Source organism: Garra rufa, chromosome 15 (assembly GCF_049309525.1).
Source record: "Garra rufa chromosome 15, GarRuf1.0, whole genome shotgun sequence".
Taxonomy (NCBI): Eukaryota; Metazoa; Chordata; class Actinopteri; order Cypriniformes; family Cyprinidae; genus Garra; species Garra rufa.
Genome location: NC_133375.1, coordinates 1,467,967 through 1,487,850, shown reverse-complemented (window position 1 = coordinate 1,487,850; position 19,884 = coordinate 1,467,967). Strand labels below are relative to the sequence as shown.

Sequence of the window (19,884 nt, the reverse complement as noted above, 5' to 3'; positions counted from 1 at the left end):
AACTTATTAAATTAAGTTCAAATAAGTTTTAATGCCAGCAACCATTAAATTAATGTAAAAAATGTTGATTTGTCAATGTTAATGGCATTGAATGAATATCGCCTGCTATTAATGCTGAAAAAAGTTTGAAATTTCAACAAGCCACCATTATTGTGATCCGTGATTGCTTTAGTTGAGCTCTTGACTTTTACCTTTTGTTAAATTAATTATCTTTTAGAGCTAGTGTTTCAGCATAAACACCGATGCCTAAAAAGAGTTGTTTTAAAATTAAGATAGAGTAGACTACTTATTGTGATGATGTCAGTAAAGTTTTTTGAGGGGCATTTAGGAATTCAGAAGTTACAAGCTGAAGTGAAATGTTGTTTTTACTGCATATTATGGTGGGAATATACAATTTTTCAATCTGTAAATGATTATGGCAGAAACAGAATAGCAGTACGGCAGAATAGCAGAAAGTTTATCTACAGCTGCCGAATCAATACAATCAGAATCAAGCTCTAATAAACAAAAAATGTGTGCTGATTCATGCAAATTTCCCATATGTAGCTGGTAAATTAGTGTTGATTCAAAATAAAGCTCAGAAACAGGGTGTCCAAAGTTGTGGAGATGCTTTGAGTGGCTTTTAAAATTTTAGAAAAGCTGTCTAATGTGCACCTGTGAAAGGGAAGGAAGCATTTTGTTGACTGTCACCATTTTTGAGAATGATATGCTGGTTGTTGATGCCTGTGTGTGTAATTTGTCTTGGGGTGCAATATTTTATGCATTACAGAGATTTGAAATTCATTCATTAAAACTTTTAGTGCAATGTTATCAATGCATGGTCAATTTCTGCAAGGTTTGTCATAAGAAAATTAAGTGTTAGAAGAAATAAGCACATTCATTTCTGTCGTTCTCTTTTTTTTTCTATGCGTTTCACACAGATGCACACAAATTAGCTTTTCCACGAGATAAAACAGTTATAGGGGGAGGGGCGCACCCAGCGCAGGGGTGCTACTGCCTAACTGAAACTACTAGCTACTGCCTTTTCACTAAAAGCTGTTTTGTACAGACATTCATTGCAGCCCACTTTGTTATTGTTCATTTAAGACTTGAAGGGGCTGATGTCCATTTGCAAAGTTTACAGTAGTAATAGTAGTAATAGTGGACTGTATGTAGACATTTCCATTTTATTTATTCTAATTTTATCTACAGTATATATATTTAAAACTTTAAATATTTTTTGTTTTCTATCAAAATGTTCTTGTGTGATAACAATGTTCTTGTGTGGAAGTGTTTGTAGTAAAAGCTGTTTTGCACAGAAATTCATTGCAGCCGGCTTTATTTTGATGTTTATTTGTGAGTAGGTATTGTATGAATGACATAAGTCAACACATACACACACTTTGTACTAAAGGTAAATCCAAAATAATGATGTCACTGTATAAGCAGAGGGATGTTGTGCAACCCTATGGAATATAGTCCACACATGACAAATGAGGTAATAATCAATATTTCAGAATAATTCAAACTCAGATATTGGTGTGTGATATCTGAGTTTTAATTATTTGACTACAAATCTCACCTCATCATTCCTCCCAGTGATTATTTCCAGGAAAAACTGAGATGCCCCCAAGCTGGCTTCTTAAAACTGACTGAACATTTAAAAAGAGCCAAAAGTCTTTTGAACAGCTCTTTAAAAGGAACGGATCGCCAAGATCCGGATCCCCTCAAAAAGCCATAAATCCCATCACTAATGTCTAAAAGCCTGACCTGCTGCAAGTCTCCACCCAATATTTAAGCATTACAGTGGCATTTTTAATAAGAGTTTTCTCCAGTTGTTTAATATTTGAACATCAGTCTATAAATCAAAAATTAACCATTACATGATATTTACTCAAATGATTTAAAAGCAAAACATGTTAACTACACTGCTACCACAAGCTTTTGGTTCAATAGTTAGTAAAAACTTGCTGTGGAACACTATTACAATTGTTTAAAAGCAATTTACTTCATATTACTACAAGGGTCAAAAGCCCAACTAAAGCAAACACCAATCTTCATGATGGTAGCATCATTTTTACCATTAAAACATCAACATTTGATCCTCTGTAATTCTCCATAACAGCAGGTGTTTATCACTAATGCACAATCATTATTTAATTAGTCACTTAATTATCTCATTACCTTTAACTCTTTGAGGACTTGGGTTTTGACTTGAGACTCGCTTGTGACTTGAATAGAAAGACTTGTTTCCACCTCTGGTGAAATCATTTCATCAGTTCATGGCTGGAACAAACATATGGCAGGACTTCTACTTTCTGACCCCTGGACTATACACCTCTGCTAATAATTTATGACTCTGATACAGATACCGAAGCTAATTGCAGCATCGTACACACCCGTAATTCTTTGCTGCATTTGGACCATAGACTGTTAAAAAAAAAAAAAAAAGGCAACGCATCTCCGCTTCATTCCACTATAGAAAAATGAAGCCAAAACCTCTCAATATGGCCGCTGCCATCTTGGGGAAAATTACATCATTTGGAGCCAGAGTCTGCCCAGTAGAGATTCGTTTGGAGCCAGAGTCTGCGCAGTAGAGATTCATTTGGAGCCAGAGTCTGTGTAGTAGATATTCATTTGGAGCCAGAGTCTGCGCAGTACAGATTTGTTTGGAGCCAGAGTCTGCGCAGTAGAGATTCATTTGGAGCCAGAGTCTGTGTAGTAGATATTCATTTGGAGCCAGAGTCTGCGCAGTACAGATTTGTTTGGAGCCAGTCTGCGCAGTAGAGATTCATTTGGAGCCAGAGTCTGTGTAGTAGATATTCATTTGGAGCCAGAGTCTGCGCAGTACAGATTTGTTTGGAGCCAGAGTCTGCGCAGTACAGATTTGTTTGGAGCCAGAGTCTGCGCAGTAGAGATTCATTCGGAGCCAGAGTCTGTGTAGTAGATATTCGTTTGGAGCCAGAGTCTGTGCAGTAGAGATTCATTTGGAGCCAGAGTCTGTGTAGTAGATATTCATTTGGAGCCAGAGTCTGCGCAGTACAGATTTGTTTGGAGCCAGTCTGCGCAGTAGAGATTCATTTGGAGCCAGAGTCTGTGTAGTAGATATTCATTTGGAGCCAGAGTCTGCGCAGTACAGATTTGTTTGGAGCCAGTCTGCGCAGTAGAGATTCATTTGGAGCCAGAGTCTGTGTAGTAGATATTCATTTGGAGCCAGAGTCTGCGCAGTACAGATTTGTTTGGAGCCAGAGTCTGCGCAGTACAGATTTGTTTGGAGCCAGAGTCTGCGCAGTAGAGATTCATTCGGAGCCAGAGTCTGTGTAGTAGATATTCGTTTGGAGCCAGAGTCTGTGCAGTAGAGATTCATTTGGAGCCGGAGCCTGTGCAGTAGAGATTCATTTGGAGCCAGAGTCTGTGCAATAAAGACTCATTTGGAGCCAGAGTCTGCGCAGTAGAGATTTGTTTGGAGCCAGAGTCTGCGGAGTAGAGATTTGTTTGAAGCCAGATTCTGCGCAGTAGAGATTCATTTGGAGCCAGAGTCTGTGCAGTAGAGATTCGTTTGGAGCCAGAGCCTGTGCAATAAAGACTCATTTGGAGCCAGAGTCTGCGCAGTAGAGATTTGTTTGGAGCCAGAGCCTGTGCAGCAGTAGAGATTCGTTTGGAGCCAGAGTCTGCGCAGTAGAGATTTGTTTGGAGCCAGAGTCTGCGCAGTAGAGATTTGTTTGAAGCCAGATTCTGCGCAGTAGAGATTCATTTGGAGCCAGAGTCTGTGCAGTAGAGATTTGTTTGGAGCCAGAGTCTGCGCAGTAGAGATTTGTTTGGAGCCAGAGCCTGTGCAGCAGTAGAGATTCGTTTGGAGCCAGAGTCTGTGCAGTAGAGATTTGTTTGGAGCCAGAGTCTGCGCAGTAGAGATTTGTTTGGAGCCAGAGCCTGTGCAATAGAGATTCATTTGGAGCCGGAGCCTGTGCAGTAGAGATTTGTTTGGAGTCAGAGTCTGTGTAGTAGATATTCGTTTGGAGCCAGAGTCTGTGCAGTAGAGATTTGTTTGAAGCCAGATTCTGCGCAGTAGAGATTCATTTGGAGCCAGAGTCTGTGTAGTAGATATTCGTTTGGAGCCAGAGTCTGTGCAGTAGAGATTCATTTGGAGCCGGAGCCTGTGCAGTAGAGATTCATTTGGAGCCAGAGTCTGGACAATAAAGATTCATTTGGAGCCAGAGTCTGTGCAGTAGAGATTTGTTTGGAGCCAGTCTGCGCAGTAGAGATTCATTTGGAGCCAGAGTCTGTGTAGTAGATATTCATTTGGAGCCAGAGTCTGCGCAGTACAGATTTGTTTGGAGCCAGTCTGCGCAGTAGAGATTCATTTGGAGCCAGAGTCTGTGTAGTAGATATTCATTTGGAGCCAGAGTCTGCGCAGTACAGATTTGTTTGGAGCCAGAGTCTGCGCAGTACAGATTTGTTTGGAGCCAGAGTCTGCGCAGTAGAGATTCATTCGGAGCCAGAGTCTGTGTAGTAGATATTCGTTTGGAGCCAGAGTCTGTGCAGTAGAGATTCATTTGGAGCCGGAGCCTGTGCAGTAGAGATTCATTTGGAGCCAGAGTCTGTGCAATAAAGACTCATTTGGAGCCAGAGTCTGCGCAGTAGAGATTTGTTTGGAGCCAGAGTCTGCGGAGTAGAGATTTGTTTGAAGCCAGATTCTGCGCAGTAGAGATTCATTTGGAGCCAGAGTCTGTGCAGTAGAGATTCGTTTGGAGCCAGAGCCTGTGCAATAAAGACTCATTTGGAGCCAGAGTCTGCGCAGTAGAGATTTGTTTGGAGCCAGAGCCTGTGCAGCAGTAGAGATTCGTTTGGAGCCAGAGTCTGCGCAGTAGAGATTCGTTTGGAGCCAGAGTCTGCGCAGTAGAGATTTGTTTGAAGCCAGATTCTGCGCAGTAGAGATTCATTTGGAGCCAGAGTCTGTGCAGTAGAGATTTGTTTGGAGCCAGAGTCTGCGCAGTAGAGATTTGTTTGGAGCCAGAGCCTGTGCAGCAGTAGAGATTCGTTTGGAGCCAGAGTCTGTGCAGTAGAGATTTGTTTGGAGCCAGAGTCTGCGCAGTAGAGATTTGTTTGGAGCCAGAGCCTGTGCAATAGAGATTCATTTGGAGCCGGAGCCTGTGCAGTAGAGATTTGTTTGGAGTCAGAGTCTGTGTAGTAGATATTCGTTTGGAGCCAGAGTCTGTGCAGTAGAGATTTGTTTGAAGCCAGATTCTGCGCAGTAGAGATTCATTTGGAGCCAGAGTCTGTGTAGTAGATATTCGTTTGGAGCCAGAGTCTGTGCAGTAGAGATTCATTTGGAGCCGGAGCCTGTGCAGTAGAGATTCATTTGGAGCCAGATTCTGCGCAGTAGAGATTCATTTGGAGCCAGAGTCTGCGCAGTAGAGATTTGTTTGAAGCCAGATTCTGCGCAGTAGAGATTCATTTGGAGCCAGAGTCTGTGCAGTAGAGATTTGTTTGGAGCCAGAGTCTGCGCAGTAGAGATTTGTTTGGAGCCAGAGCCTGTGCAGCAGTAGAGATTCGTTTGGAGCCAGAGTCTGTGCAGTAGAGATTTGTTTGGAGCCAGAGTCTGCGCAGTAGAGATTTGTTTGGAGCCAGAGCCTGTGCAATAGAGATTCATTTGGAGCCGGAGCCTGTGCAGTAGAGATTTGTTTGGAGTCAGAGTCTGTGTAGTAGATATTCGTTTGGAGCCAGAGTCTGTGCAGTAGAGATTTGTTTGAAGCCAGATTCTGCGCAGTAGAGATTCATTTGGAGCCAGAGTCTGTGTAGTAGATATTCGTTTGGAGCCAGAGTCTGTGCAGTAGAGATTCATTTGGAGCCGGAGCCTGTGCAGTAGAGATTCATTTGGAGCCAGAGTCTGGACAATAAAGATTCATTTGGAGCCAGAGTCTGTGCAGTAGAGATTTGTTTGGAGCCAGAGTCTGCGCAGTAGAGATTCATTTGGAGCCAGAGTCTGTGCAATAAAGATTCATTTGGAGCCAGAGTCTGTGCAGTAGAGATTCATTTGGAGCCAGAGTCTGTGCAATAAAGATTCATTTGGAGCCAGAGTCTGTGCAGTAGAGATTTGTTTGAAGCCAGATTCTGCACAGTAGAGATTCATTTGGAACCAGAGTCTGTGCAGTAGAGATTAGTTTGGAGCCAGAGTCTGTGCAGTAGAGATTTGTTTGGAGCCAGAGTCTGCGCAGTAGAAATTTGTTTGGAGCCAGAGCCTGTGCAGTAGAGATTCATTTGGAGCCGGAGCCTGTGCAGTAGAGATTTGTTTGGAGCCAGAGTCTGTGTAGTAGAGATTCGTTTGGAGCCAGAGTCTGTGCAGTAGAGATTTGTTTGGAGCCAGAGTCTGCGCAGTAGAGATTTGTTTGGAGCCAGAGCCTGTGCAGTAGAGATTCATTTGGAGCCGGAGCCTGTGCAGTAGAGATTTGTTTGGAGCCAGAGTCTGTGTACACCGTGTTCCAAATTATTATGCAAATTGGATGTAAGTGTCATAAACACACAGTTTTTTGTTTTTCAATTAAACTCATGGATGGTATTGTGTCTCATGGCTCTTTGGATCACTGAAATGAATCTCAGACACCTGTGATAAATAGTTTGCCAAATGAGCCCAATTAAAGGAAAAGTACTTAAGAAGGATGTTCCACATTATTAAGCAGGCCACAGGTTTCAAGCAATATGGGAAAGAAAAAGGTCTCTCTGCTGCCGAAAAGCGTCAAATAGTGCAATGCTTTGGACAAGGTATGAAAACATTAGATATTTCACGAAAACGTAAGCGTGATCATTGTACTGTGAAGAGATTTGTGGCTGATTCAGAGCACAGACAGGTTCGTGCAGGTAAAGGCAGAATGAGGAAGGTTTCTGCCAGACAAATTCATCAGATTAAGAGAGCAGCTACTAAAATGCCATTACAAAGTAGCAAACAGGTTTTTGAAGCTGCTGGTGCCTCTGGAGTCCCGCGAACATCAAGGTGTAGGATCCTCCAGAGGCTTGCAGTTGTGCATAAACCTACTATTTGGCCACTCCTAACCAATGCTCACAAGCAGAAACGGTTGCAGTGGGCCCAGACATACATGAAGACTCATTTTCAAACAGTCTTGTTTACTGATGAGTGTTGTGCATCTTTGGATGGTCCAGATGGATGGAGTAGTGGATGGAACATGTCCCAACAAGGCTGCGACCACAACAAGGAGGTGGCGTTTTTGGCCGGAATCATAGGGAGAGAGCTGGTTGGCCCCTTTAGGATCCCTAAAGGTATTAAAATGACCTCGGCAAAGTATGTCGAGTTTTTGACTGACCACTTTCTTTCATGGTACAAAAAGAAGAACTGTGCCTTCCGTAGCAAAATCCTCTTCATGCATGACAATGCACCATCTCATGCTGCAAATAATACCTCTGTGTCATTGGCTGCTATCTGCATAAAAGATGAGAAACTCATGGTGTGGCCACCATCCTCCCCTGACCTCAACCAGATTGAGAACCTTTGGAGCATCCTCAAGCAAAAGATCTATGAGGGTGGGAGGCAGTTCACATCAAAACAGCAGCTCTGTGAGGCTATTCTGGCATCCTGCAAACAAATTCAATCAGAAACTCTCCAAAAACTCACAAATTCAATGGATGCAAGAATTGTGATAGCGATATCAAAGAAGGGGTCCTATGGTAAGATGTAACTTGCCCAGTTAGGATGTTTTTGATTGAAATAGCTTTTGATTTCAGTAAATATGACCACCTAATGCTGCAAATTCAGTAAATGCCCATTTTCAGTTCTTTACAACCTATACAATGTTTTAACTCTGTTGTGCATAATAATGTGGAACAGTGCATTTTCAGTTTTTTATTTTTGAAATAAATACTGTTATCATTAGGAGGTTTGTTCAATAAAATTCGAATTATACCCTAATGGTTGATGACTTAAAAATTATACTGACTGTCATTTGCATTGACTAATTATGAAAACCAGAGTAAGATATCATTTGCATAATAATTTGGAACGCGGTGTAGTAGATATTCGTTTGGAGCCAGAGTCTGTGCAGTAGAGATTTGTTTGAAGCCAGATTCTGCGCAGTAGAGATTCATTTGGAGCCAGAGTCTGTGCAGTAGAGATTCGTTTGGAGCCAGAGTCTGCGCAGTAGAGATTTGTTTGGAGCCAGATTCTGCGCAGTAGAGATTCATTTGGAGCCAGAGTCTGTGTAGTAGATATTCATTTGGAGCCAGAGTCTGTGCAGTAGAGATTTGTTTGGAGCCAGAGTCTGTGTAGTAGATATTCATTTGGAGCCAGAGCCTGTGCAGTAGAGATTTGTTTGAAGCCAGAGTCTGCGCAGTAGAGATTAATTTGGAGCCAGAGTCTGTGCAGTAGAGATTCGTTTGGAGCCAGAGTCTGCGCAGTAGAGATTTGTTTGGAGCCAGAGTCTGTGTAGTAGATATTCATTTGGAGCCAGAGTCTGTGCAGTAGAGATTTGTTTGAAGCCAGATTCTGCGCAGTAGAGATTAATTTGGAGCCAGAGTCTGTGCAGTAGAGATTCGTTTGGAGCCAGAGTCTGCGCAGTAGAGATTTGTTTGGAGCCAGAGCCTGTGCAGTAGAGATTCATTTGGAGCTGGAGCCTGTGCAGTAGAGATTTGTTTGGAGCCAGAGTCTGTGTAGTAGATATTCGTTTGGAGCCAGAGTCTGTGCAGTAGAGATTCATTTGGAGCCAGAGTCTGCGCAGTAGAGATTCATTAGGAGCCAGTGTCTGCCCAGTAGAGATTTGTTTGGAGCCAAAGTCTGTGCAGTAGAGATTCATTTGGAGCCAGAGTCTGCGCAGTAGAGATTTGTTTGGAGCCAAAGTCTGCATAGTAGAGATACATTTGGAGCCAGAGTCTGCGCAGTAGAGATTCAAAAGTATCAAATTCCTGCCCAAACTCCTGCAGACCCAATCGCAAGATCACAATCATGACACCTCACCCCGATTTTATAGCATCTAATAACTACCTAAAAGCGAACTTAAAAAAACGAACGCCTGAACATGAATCAGCATTATAAAAACTTTATAAAAACGATTATTAATTTGGCTCACGTCCCATTAGATTACATGAAGAGGCTGGGATTTATGACCGATACTGCAGCTGGCCCCCAGGGTTGATCGAAATGTTTTGGCTTCAATTTTCAGAACTCGTAAGGCACACTTGATTTGGACCAAGTGTAACTACTTGCTTGACCCAGAGCTGGGCCAGACGTCAATTGCTATGTGGGTGGAGAAAGATGCGGAGTTGAAGAAGAGAAAGAAAGCGGCAGACGAGCGCAGACAAGCAACAAAAATTAATTAACTAAAAACAACAAAATCTTTTTTTAAGAAATCATAGTCTATATATAAAATGAATAAATACACAAAACATATTTGACTTAAAAAGCCTAATTAACAGATGAACAAAACGAAATTACAGAGTAGGCTATTTTTTTTCAGTGTTCAATCACGCCAGCATCTCACATGCCCACATACAGAATTGCAAATATTGCAGGCTGTTCATTTTCAGAATAAAATGTAGTCAACCAAATAAACTGTAGATAAAATGGTTAACTGAAATAGTGCATACTACAATCTGTGCCATACAGCCTGAGCTCGGGCCAAACACATATTTGCACATGTGACATGGACGTTTTTTTTAAGCGTGTTAATTATGAAGTCTTGTTTACATAATAGTTTGGCATTCAAATACATTGCGAATATGGACACAGCACCACCACAAGCCCCTACTGGAAACTCCCAACCACTTGAGAGACCTCTGGAGCTGTTTTAAATAACTGGGAGAGTAAGAGTGATTCTTAGTTTTAAGAAGCTTGATAGTTTGAAAGTAAGTTTCATGAATTCTCAGCACTTAAGACTAAAATGGCACTTTGAGAAGCTTGATAATTGGGCCCTGATCCTCTGTAATTCTCAGTTACAGCAGGTTTTCAATCATCACACACAATACACAATCATTGTTTAATTAAACACTTAATTATCTTATTAACTTTAACTCTTTGAAAGTCCCACCTCTGCTCAATTGATTAATAACTAGAACTTGACACAACACTAACAGATGGTATTGTGAAAGAAAAATTCATTCATACCCTTTCTGTGTGATTTTAGAAGCATATACTTTTTCTTTAAATAGAGACACCCAGAAAGCAAAGAGACATAAAAGGTAAAGAATGTCATCTAGATGAGGGGAAGCAGCTGGGGAAGCAAATGGGCACCTTTGGTGACCCAAAATGTCTCTTAGAAGGTTTTCTATAGGTTGACTAGTATGCTAAAAAAGGAGTTTTCTTTGGTCCCTGGGGGATAGGGAGTTACAGGCTGTTTTAAGATATAACCTTGAGGACTAGGGAAGGGATATAAAAGTGGAGGAAGCCCTCCCTTTCTTTGTCACATTCTGCAGCAACCTGTGTTCCTGTATGACTGTCTGACCTTCTTTGCAAAGAATAAATCCTTACAAAAGACAATTGATTGAGTTTGTCTCTTATGCGATGAGAGTCGTTTGATTTCTGCCACGACAGTATAAATACGGATCAGCTCATTTGAGGCCACTTTTACACTTTTGATGGCAACAACAGAACCATGCTCTCTTTCAGTGTCCTTCTGCTTACTTGTAAGTTATTTCCATTTAATAAAGTGCCAAATCAGGTGCACAATGAACGCTAATGTGTAGTTGCACTTTTAAACTATTGGGTAGGTCTGTTCTGAGTTAAATTAATTGTTGAGAATAGTGTATGACATTTAGATTTGCGTTGCATAGGGTTTTTAATCATTTTATCTTTTGTTGTTTTACAGTGATGCTTCCGAACACCAGATTGCTGATATCTGCAGGTATTTTATTTGTTAATGTCAATCAGCATTTAAGCAAAATTACTTTTTGAACTAGTCAGTTTTAAACTTCATATCTGTGTGTTTGGGTGGGGTGTCAATATGGCATTATAGTAACTTTATATTCTTTTTAACATTTGTCAGTTCAGTATATGTAAAAGTGTTTTTTTTTTTTTGGCTGGTAAATTATCACATCGTCGGCCATTGGCAGGTGTGGGAAAAAGTTACTTTTAGGCCCTGCATGTAAGTGGCTTCTGAAGGGCAATACTGAATGTAATGGTTGCCTATGAGTCAGAGTTGACTATAGGCAAAATACCAGAAAACCAAATAATTTTTGGGACCATAAAGAGTGGTGTCATTTTTATAAACTCCATTATTTTCTCTTGTGGACTGTGTAACTGTCTTTTATGTGACATCCTATTTAGGTCAATAATAATAATAATTTAATAATAATAATAATAATAAATAAATAAAAACGTGCGTTTTGTATGGTCCTTCTTAATTTTAGTAAAATTAACATTTTGCAAATTCTCCAAGGTGCATGTAAACTTTTGACCTCACCTGTAGTTTCTTTATAGTTTTCTCCCCTATAGTTTGTTAATCTCACTTTGTTACAAAATTGAAAAGGCACATTTTAAAACTGCACTCTTTAATTTTCAGAGACCGTAGTTACATGTGAAGGCCCATTTGTCCAGCGTCTCAGTTGTGGTAAGATGTGTTTATAATAAAGTGAGGTGTGTGTGCGTGCTGTTTTTGTTTTAACAGTAATACATTATGAAACTGTTTTTCTTCTGTTCAGAGACTGGTGTGATCAGTGTACAGTCAGCAACATTTGGCCGCACAAGCAGCCTTATTTGCAGCGTTGGACGACCACCGTCTGAAACATCTAATACTGGATGTTCAATGGATGTCCCTGCGGTCTCTAAACGGTAAGGGTTTTTTCATTGTATTGTGTTTGGCTTGTGATTATAGACCAAAGAATTTTGATTATGCTGCTTACTCTGTTGTTAGCTTACTTGCATGTATATATTTCATTATGTCTTTATCATTGAACAGCTGTAATGGACTGAGAGAGTGTGAGATAAACACTCAAGGACTTGCATCAAGAGATCCATGTGCTGACACCTACAAGTACTACACTACCAACTATATTTGCATCCCAGCAGGTCTGGACTTTTCCTCTCTTCTCTTCTTCTCTCCTTCTCTGTGTAAATGTCTTCTGTGCTTCCAGAAACAAGTGTGACCTGTCATAGTGGATACAGTTATTTGAAATGTGGTGAGTGTGGGTTGTTTTTTTACCCCCTTCCCCCACTTTTAATTGGTTCAAGAAATCAAATCACATGGATTCATTTCTTAACTTTTGTTTTTGTTTGTTTTCTCTTGTAGAAACTGGTAAGATACAGATACATACCGCAAACTATGGACGTACAGATAAAACCACCTGCTCTGAAGGACGTCCATCTGAACAGCTCCAAAACACCAACTGCTATTCACCCAATGCACTGGCGCCTGTGTCCAAAAGGTAGATTTATTTATTTTTAATAAATTTTCAATGTTCATTATTGTCTTTCCTTCTCAACTAACAGGGAATTTTTACATTCACATAACAAAATCTTTTCTAACATTTAAGAAATGTCTTAACAACGGTAATGTTAGCGCAACTTTCCTAGACCATATTTTTGTTAGCTTGTGTGTGTGTGTATATATATATATATATATATATATATATATATATATATATAAATATAATATATCTTTTTTTTTTTTTTTTTTTTTTTTAATGAAGCTGCAATGGCCTGGAAAGTTGTGAGGTGTTTGTGACACACACAGTCTTTACTGATCCCTGTGTTGGCACATACAAGTACCTTGCAATCTCTTATTTTTGCCTGCCACCTGGAGTTCGTGAGTATATATTATCCCATTTGGCTACTTAATTCTTTCAGTTCTTTCCAGGTTGTATGTTTAGAATGTGATTTTTAGGGGACTTTAAACAAGAGCCTTAGTGTGGCATATTAGTCAAGTTCAAATGAAACCTTATTTCTCTCCTACATGCCAGTGACTCGTGTGAAAAATAAAAGGTACACTTCATTCTGCATATTATTAAAAAAGGTTCTTATTATGGATTTAAAATATTTTTTGTATGTTTTTAAGTCATGGTAACCATACACAAACAGAACAGGCTTACTAGGCCTGTTTTTATTCATAATAAAAGTGCGTGCGTGTAAATTGCTTTACAACACCTCTGTTTAATGTAGGTTCGAGTTTGGCCTGTGAACATGAGACGAGTGCCCTGACCTGTGGTGTGTATTCTGTTCTTTAGGTGTTACTTTAGTGTGTTTGTGACTAAATGGTAAAATATACTATATAATGGCCTTTTTTGCAGGAGATTGTAAAATGTTGAATTAATGTTTGTAGATAACGGGACTGTCATAAGCATTCACAGCGCTAACTACGGCCGAACTGATGGCAGCACATGCTCTGCTGGACGACCTGCTTCTCAGCTTGCCAAAACTGACTGCTACGCCTCAAATACACAGACCGTAGTCGCTAGTGGGTCAGTTTACATGTTTTTATTATTATTATTATTATTATTATTATTATTATTAGCGGCCAAGCAACGAAGGTGCGGTGGCACCTATTGTATCCGTTGGCGTTCTTATTCTTCCGTTTCTTCCGCCATTGCGTCTATGGCAGCCCATAGAACCGCTTGCGGGAAAGTTGTATAATTTGGCATGCTGATAGAGGACAATCTGAAATGTCACCATAGCCAATTTGGAGTCTCTTACTCTCTAGCGCCACCACTTGTTCAAAGTTTCACTTTCTTTTTGGTAATAACTTTTGAACCGTACGCCACAAAATCAAAAAATTCTTTTTTTCTTTGAATCCTTTGGTCATGCCGAGTCGAATGAATGTGAAAATTCAAAAAATTTAAGGTTTAGTGTTTTTTTTTTTATTTTTATTTTTTTTTATAATTGTTTGTAAACCCTACTTTTTCGATCTCGTCCTAGACGGTTTGTCTGATTTTCACCAAAATTGTCTCAGATCATCTTCAGACCATGCTGGCAAAAAGTTATGGAATTCGAGTTGATTGGACAAACTGTTCTTGAATAACACGCAAATTAATATTACGAAAAGCATGCAAAAATGGATGTGAGGCCATATCTCCGCAATGCTTTGGAGTATTGAGACCAAACTTGGAGTGTGTTATAACAAGCATGACCTGAGGCTACCTGCAATGTTACGTCAAAGTGCCACCTAGTGGTCAGGAGATATGAATATTGGCTATTTTTGCTTATTACTTCTCAATGGTTTGGCCAAAAATTCAGAGGAACATGCCGAGTTGATCCATATCCAATTTTCCCATGTCAGCCATTTTGGGTGTCAGCCATTTTGAATTTTGTTATAAAATGCTATAATTTACGAACGCATTAACGTATCGTTATGAAACTGGGTAAGTATCTTCGTCACCATGCCCTGACAGTACTCAAAAAGCTTGGTGGTATCGCCACCTTGTGGTCAAGTTATAAGGAAATTTAGAAAAATGTTAATAACTTATGTGAAAAATGGCTTATTGTAATGAAGGTGATCTCAAAATATTCCTTGGATCAGGCCGAGAACATCGATACCAATTATGCCATGATTGGTCGTACTTCCTGTCCGCCATTTTGATTAATGTAGAAAACCTACTTTTTTGAACTCCTCCTAATTTGGCTCAGATCATCTTCAGACCATGCTGACAAAGTTTTCTTGTCGATATTCAAAACCGTTCATTTAACGCATCAACAAATTTGCTGAAAAGATGCCAAAGCACATCTATAGCTGTATCTCTGCAAAGCTTTGAGATATTTGCACCAAATTTTGTATGTGGCATTTTCACCTCACAGTGATTACACCACATCAATTTGGTAACAGCGCCACCTATTGGTCAAGAGTAATAAACCATTAATTAACTATCAATTATAAAATGTCCAAAAATGCCCAAGAGGTCCTTTTTTTTTTTTTTTTTTTTTTAAACTGCCAAGGTACAAAGTACAAAAAATGTCAGCATTATACATGTATATAATACAATTAAAAAAATTATAAAATACAAAACAAACCATTAACAATATAAATTACAAATATGAAACAAATTGACAGTTTAAGATATTTAGATAATGAAGTAGTTTGGATATACTGTTGAACCTCTTTTTTTTATTTAATAAATAAAAGATTTCGTTGAGTGAATTTGCAGCGGTAAATATGAAATTTTTCAAGTAGTAATAGTAGGATAATGATAAAATATTTGTTAATTGTATTTTTTTTTTTTTTTTTTTTTTTGTTGATGCTGGACGTTGTTAGGCGCGTGCGTGGTGGTTTGTTTTGCCGATAGACACATGAGCAGTAGCGATCTCTGAATATAATACGCATGCGCTGGTTTAAAGGGACAATATTGTATTGTGGTGATATTCTAACCTGTGCATTAGTAGATATTAATAAAGTTTTAAATTGCATAACTTTAGAGTGTTTTAACAAATTTAATGGATTAAAAGCATAATATCTTTGTCAAGAATTATTTTCAGTGAGTGTATATACAAGATTTTAAAATTAAGCCATTTTATTCAGGTCATATTGTTGAGTGGAAGCAAAAATATGTCATTGTGTCATTTTAATCCTAAAGTTGAAATACCAGTACACCTTCAAGGGAAAATGGAAAAATAATAACAGCACCAATAAAACTAAATTTGTCAGATGTCAAAAAAAAAAAAAGAGTGTGCTTAATGATATTTTGACTGGTAAGAGTTCCTTCTTTAATGGCTATCAGTGATGTGCGGGTCAATGTATAAACAATGCGAACCCGACCGACGTTTTCAACTAAACCGCCTGCTACTCGGACTGCAAAAAAAAAAATATATATATATATTGTACTCGACCCGCTTCCTGACCCGCATGTTTAATATTTGCGACTGACAGCAGCCATTATATGCGGCTATGCGGTGGAGATACTGTCAAACATCATTCGGCATTTAATTGGGTAATTTTGTCAAAAGAAATGTTCTTGATTACAAGAAAAAATACAGATTGAATACATTTCTTGTTAGGGCCCGAGCACCGATGGTGTGAGGACCCTATTGGATCTGCTCCGTTTCTTATTCTTCTTCTTCGGAATGAATCGCGTTTTTGAGGGCCTAAACATACCCGAAAACTCATGAAACTTTGCACACACATCAAACCTGGCGAAAATGTACGTCTGATATGGGTTTCAGAGATGGGTGTGGCAAAATGGCTCGATAGCGCCACCTTTACACGTTCCACGGTGTGCGCTTTCAGCTGTGATTCACGTACATGCACAAATCGGTACACGCATGTAACTTACCAATACCTACAAAAAAGCCTCCTGGGACAAAATCCGAAACCCAACAAGAAGTCGGTTATTAATTTTCTCAGCAAAATTTGTAATTTTTGCCATTTTCAGGTGTCATACTTGAACTAACTTCTCCTAGAGATTTATTTGGATCAACGCCAAATTTGGTGAGCCTAATCTAAAGCCCTTTGTGACGTTAAATTGCGACGATCTAGAGTTTTCATCGGAGGGCGTGTCCGTGGCGGCCTGGCAAGTTTCGATGTTTGACCTGACCTGATGACATCTACATATCCATATTCAGTTATAGTCATAGCGCCACCTGCTGGCAACAGGAAGTGTCATGCTGTACTCTGCAACAAACTCCTCCTAGAGATTTATACAGATCAACACCAAAATCAGTCAGTCTAATATAAAGGCTTTAGTGATGTTAAATTGCGAAGATCTTGAGTTTTCGCTGAAGGGCGTGTCCGTGGCGGCCTGACAAATTTCGAGGTCTCGCCATGGATATAAAACTTGTTATAACTCAGCCATAAAATGTCCGATTTGCCTCAAACTTCACATGTTCGATTAAAGTCCTGACCTGAACACATCTGAAAGCCAATATTCTGTTATAATCACAGCGCCACCTGTTGGTAACAGGAAATGACTTGTAGCAAACTCCTCCTAGAGATTTAATGATATCAACATTAAATTTGGTCAGTCTGATCTAGAGGCCTTAGAGATGTTAAATTGTGAAGATCTTGAGTTTTCGTTAAAGGGCGTGTCTGTGGCGGCCTGACAAAGTTTGTTTCGCCATGGATATAGAAGTTGTCATAACTCGGCCATAAAATGTCCGATCTGCCTCAAACTTCAAGTTTGGTAAGAGTCCTGGCCTGAAGACCCCTAAAGGCCAATATTCAGATATTATCATAGCGCCACCTGTTGGCAGCAATATATATCATATCTTTCACTAACTCAAACATACCAAAATCAATCTGCACCAAACTACATATGTTTGATAATAGTGCTGGCCTGAACACATCTACATGCTAATAATCAGTTATAGGCATAGCGCCACCAGCTGGCAGCGGGAAATTTGGCACATTTAAGTGACTTATGACATTTCTCCTATATTTACTGTATTAAAAGCATACTGCCCACCGTTTGCTGTTTTCTTAAAGCCACTGGTCGGCGGTGAGCCCGGGTGCAAGGGCCCGTTCATCGCTGCTTGCAGCTTTAATTTTATTTTGTCTTTCCTTTATACAAATTTAAATTTCGTTTTCGAAGTACTCTAAATTATGTCAGAGATTCTCCGATGTTAAATATGATAAAGAATTATTTCGATCTACAGTGTAATAAGAGTTAAGAAAAAGATTAGCCTATAGCCCTAAATATATATATATATGTAGACTACAAGCTAATTACTTTTTTCTTAACTTTTAACTTCTTATAAAAATTATCTAAAATATTAAATCAACTTAATAGGCTAGGTTAAGGAATTTTCTTATACAAACATAACAAATGCACTTAAACGTTTTTTTCAGGAATCACGAATATGACAAAATATTTTATATACATTAATTGTATAGCTATAATAGTTGTATCAAATGAATAAGGAAATTATAGTGCCTTAAATTTAAGTAATGTTTAATTTTGTTCGTTTCGCTCTCTGGAAATATAAAGAAATACAGTTTTTACTTGGAATTTGTTTTTAATCCCTGGTTTTAAACAAGCATACATGAGATAATTTATATAATATTGCATGAATAAACGTTTAAAACTAGTGCTAGAAACTGTATAACTAAGGAAAATAAACAGACCTAGGCATTTGAAAGACATAGTGAAATGTGTCTAATAATTCCAAAAAGAAAGAGTAGCATTGGACATAATCAAAATATTCGAGACATTTATTAGGAATACCATTTTCCTAACAATTAAGATGCTGCATGTGTTTATCCAGTCTAATCAAAGTGTGCATCTCTCCACCGACTTTCCCAACAAAAATCCCACCCCCTCTCAGAAAATACATAAAACCGACATTACTGAGCTATATGCGTTTAAAGTAGCCTGTTAAAATGGTACAATGGCATTGCTCAGTTCAACATGTTGGGAAATCTGGCATTTTGTCCCACGTCAGCATTTATTCAACAGTTAATATCGCTCAACATTCAAAAGGTAAATATTATTCAGCCAATAAAGTGTTGGTCTATGTATTTCATAGAAAATTGTCTACTATATAAATTACGAAGGTTTAATTGGGATCTTTATTTCAAACGACCCGACCGACCGCGACCCGAATATTATTAAAAATATTTTTGGATGACTCATAACCGCGGGTAACTGCTCATTTTGGATCAACCCGCGCATCACTGATGGCTATACAACGTCCACAACGTATTGGACCTGATCCAGCTACGTCATCGCGCTACAGGCTGCAGCAAGGACTGACTCAAAAATGCTAATAACTGTAGATAGCATTAGACTATTGTAATGAAATTAGTCTCAAAATATTCCTTGGGTCATGCTGACAACATAGATACCAATTATGACACAGTTGGTCAATCTTCATGTCCGCCATTTTGGTTTATTTTGAAAACCTATTTTTTCGAACTAGTCCTAGACTCTTCATCCGATTTTCACCAAAATCAAGTCAGAACATCTTCAGACTGTGCTGACCAAGTTATGGATTTAAGTCATATCAGTAGGCGTTTTATATAATTTTTCTGTCGTTTTAACTAAAATCATCTTAAAATGGCTTCCTTTTACTCACTGATGCCCTTGTTCTGATGCTTTCCTTGCCTAGTGCTTGGCACCGTAATTGGTGCTTGCAGCTTTATTATTATTATTATTATTATTATTATACATGTAATTTAGTTTTTGCGGTACTGATTTAAAAAAAAAAAAAAATGCAACCCAAACCCCAATATAGTCCAAGCATTTTCTCCCAGCAGGGTAATCAACTTTTTTTTATTATTATAAAATCTATCTAGTTTGTTTCAGTAATGTGTATTTTATTGTGTAGATGTGAAGGGAAGAACAGCTGCTCCATATTAGCCTCCAACAATGTCTTCTCAGATCCATGTTTCGGCACATTCAAGTACCTGTACATCTCCTCCTCCTGCGTGTCTCCCTGTAAGTCTTGTTGTATACAGGGCCATGATACTGCATACATGTGCTAGTTTTCTAATGTTGATTAGGTTTGGTTTTACTCATGAACTCCAGTCTACTTTTGCGGTTTGTGTTTGCAGAGAACAACAGCTGATCTTGTGGATTTGGATCTCCTCCACTTCAAATGCACTGAAACTAAATCCATTTCTTAATTAACGCATCTTCTGACATTTACCATCTTGTAAAAATATGGCTAAAAGAAAAATGGTAGAATACTAATATGCCGATCTGAATTCAGTCTTTGTGTGCAGATGAAATCACCGGCTGAGGCTTTTACATACAGTAAATATTTCTCTTGCTTGTACAGTGTGGGATTTTACCATACAATAAATGCTTTGCAAGTGGGAATAAAGTGTGTGCATCTTCTTAAAGCATGTTGATTGTAAACACCGGTTTTACCTTTATTTACCAAGTGCTAGGATAAAGTAATTTTGCATAAGACACTGTAACAGTACAAGGCAGGTTATTTTTACCTTTTAACGTGGAGTGCAAATAATTGCCCAAACCAATCTATCTTTTACTCTTACTTGAGCAGTTTTCCATTAGCAATGGGCAATGAATTTTATCTGGATACTTGAG

The 19,884-nt window shown here is 38.9% G+C and overlaps 2 protein-coding genes across 2 annotated transcripts in view; one reads left to right on the top strand and one right to left on the bottom strand.

Annotated features, from left to right (window-relative positions):
• Nucleotides 1–19,884, bottom strand: part of LOC141287170 (rhamnose-binding lectin-like) — a 45,213-nt gene that overhangs the window by 7,180 nt on the left and 18,149 nt on the right. The gene's annotated exons all lie outside the window — the stretch shown is intronic.
• LOC141287168 (rhamnose-binding lectin-like) lies at nucleotides 10,572–19,543 on the top strand. Its single transcript, XM_073819303.1, has 11 exons — nucleotides 10,572–10,602; nucleotides 10,785–10,820; nucleotides 11,478–11,525; nucleotides 11,617–11,746; nucleotides 11,874–11,983; nucleotides 12,049–12,093; nucleotides 12,204–12,339; nucleotides 12,604–12,719; nucleotides 13,073–13,117; nucleotides 13,233–13,371; nucleotides 19,160–19,543. The coding sequence occupies exons 1-11, from the start codon at nucleotides 10,572–10,574 to the stop codon at nucleotides 19,314–19,316; spliced, it is 993 nt and encodes a 330-aa protein (XP_073675404.1). The 3' UTR covers nucleotides 19,317–19,543.

Excerpts from the sequence above, each read along its gene's own strand:
- LOC141287168 (XM_073819303.1), top strand. The coding sequence starts at position 10,572 with ATGCTCTCTTTCAGTGTCCTTCTGCTTACTT. Across the intron at positions 10,821-11,477 it reads CAGATTGCTGATATCTGCAG|AGACCGTAGTTACATGTGAA; the intron begins GTATTTTATTTG and ends TTTAATTTTCAG. Across the intron at positions 11,747-11,873 it reads GTCCCTGCGGTCTCTAAACG|CTGTAATGGACTGAGAGAGT; the intron begins GTAAGGGTTTTT and ends ATCATTGAACAG.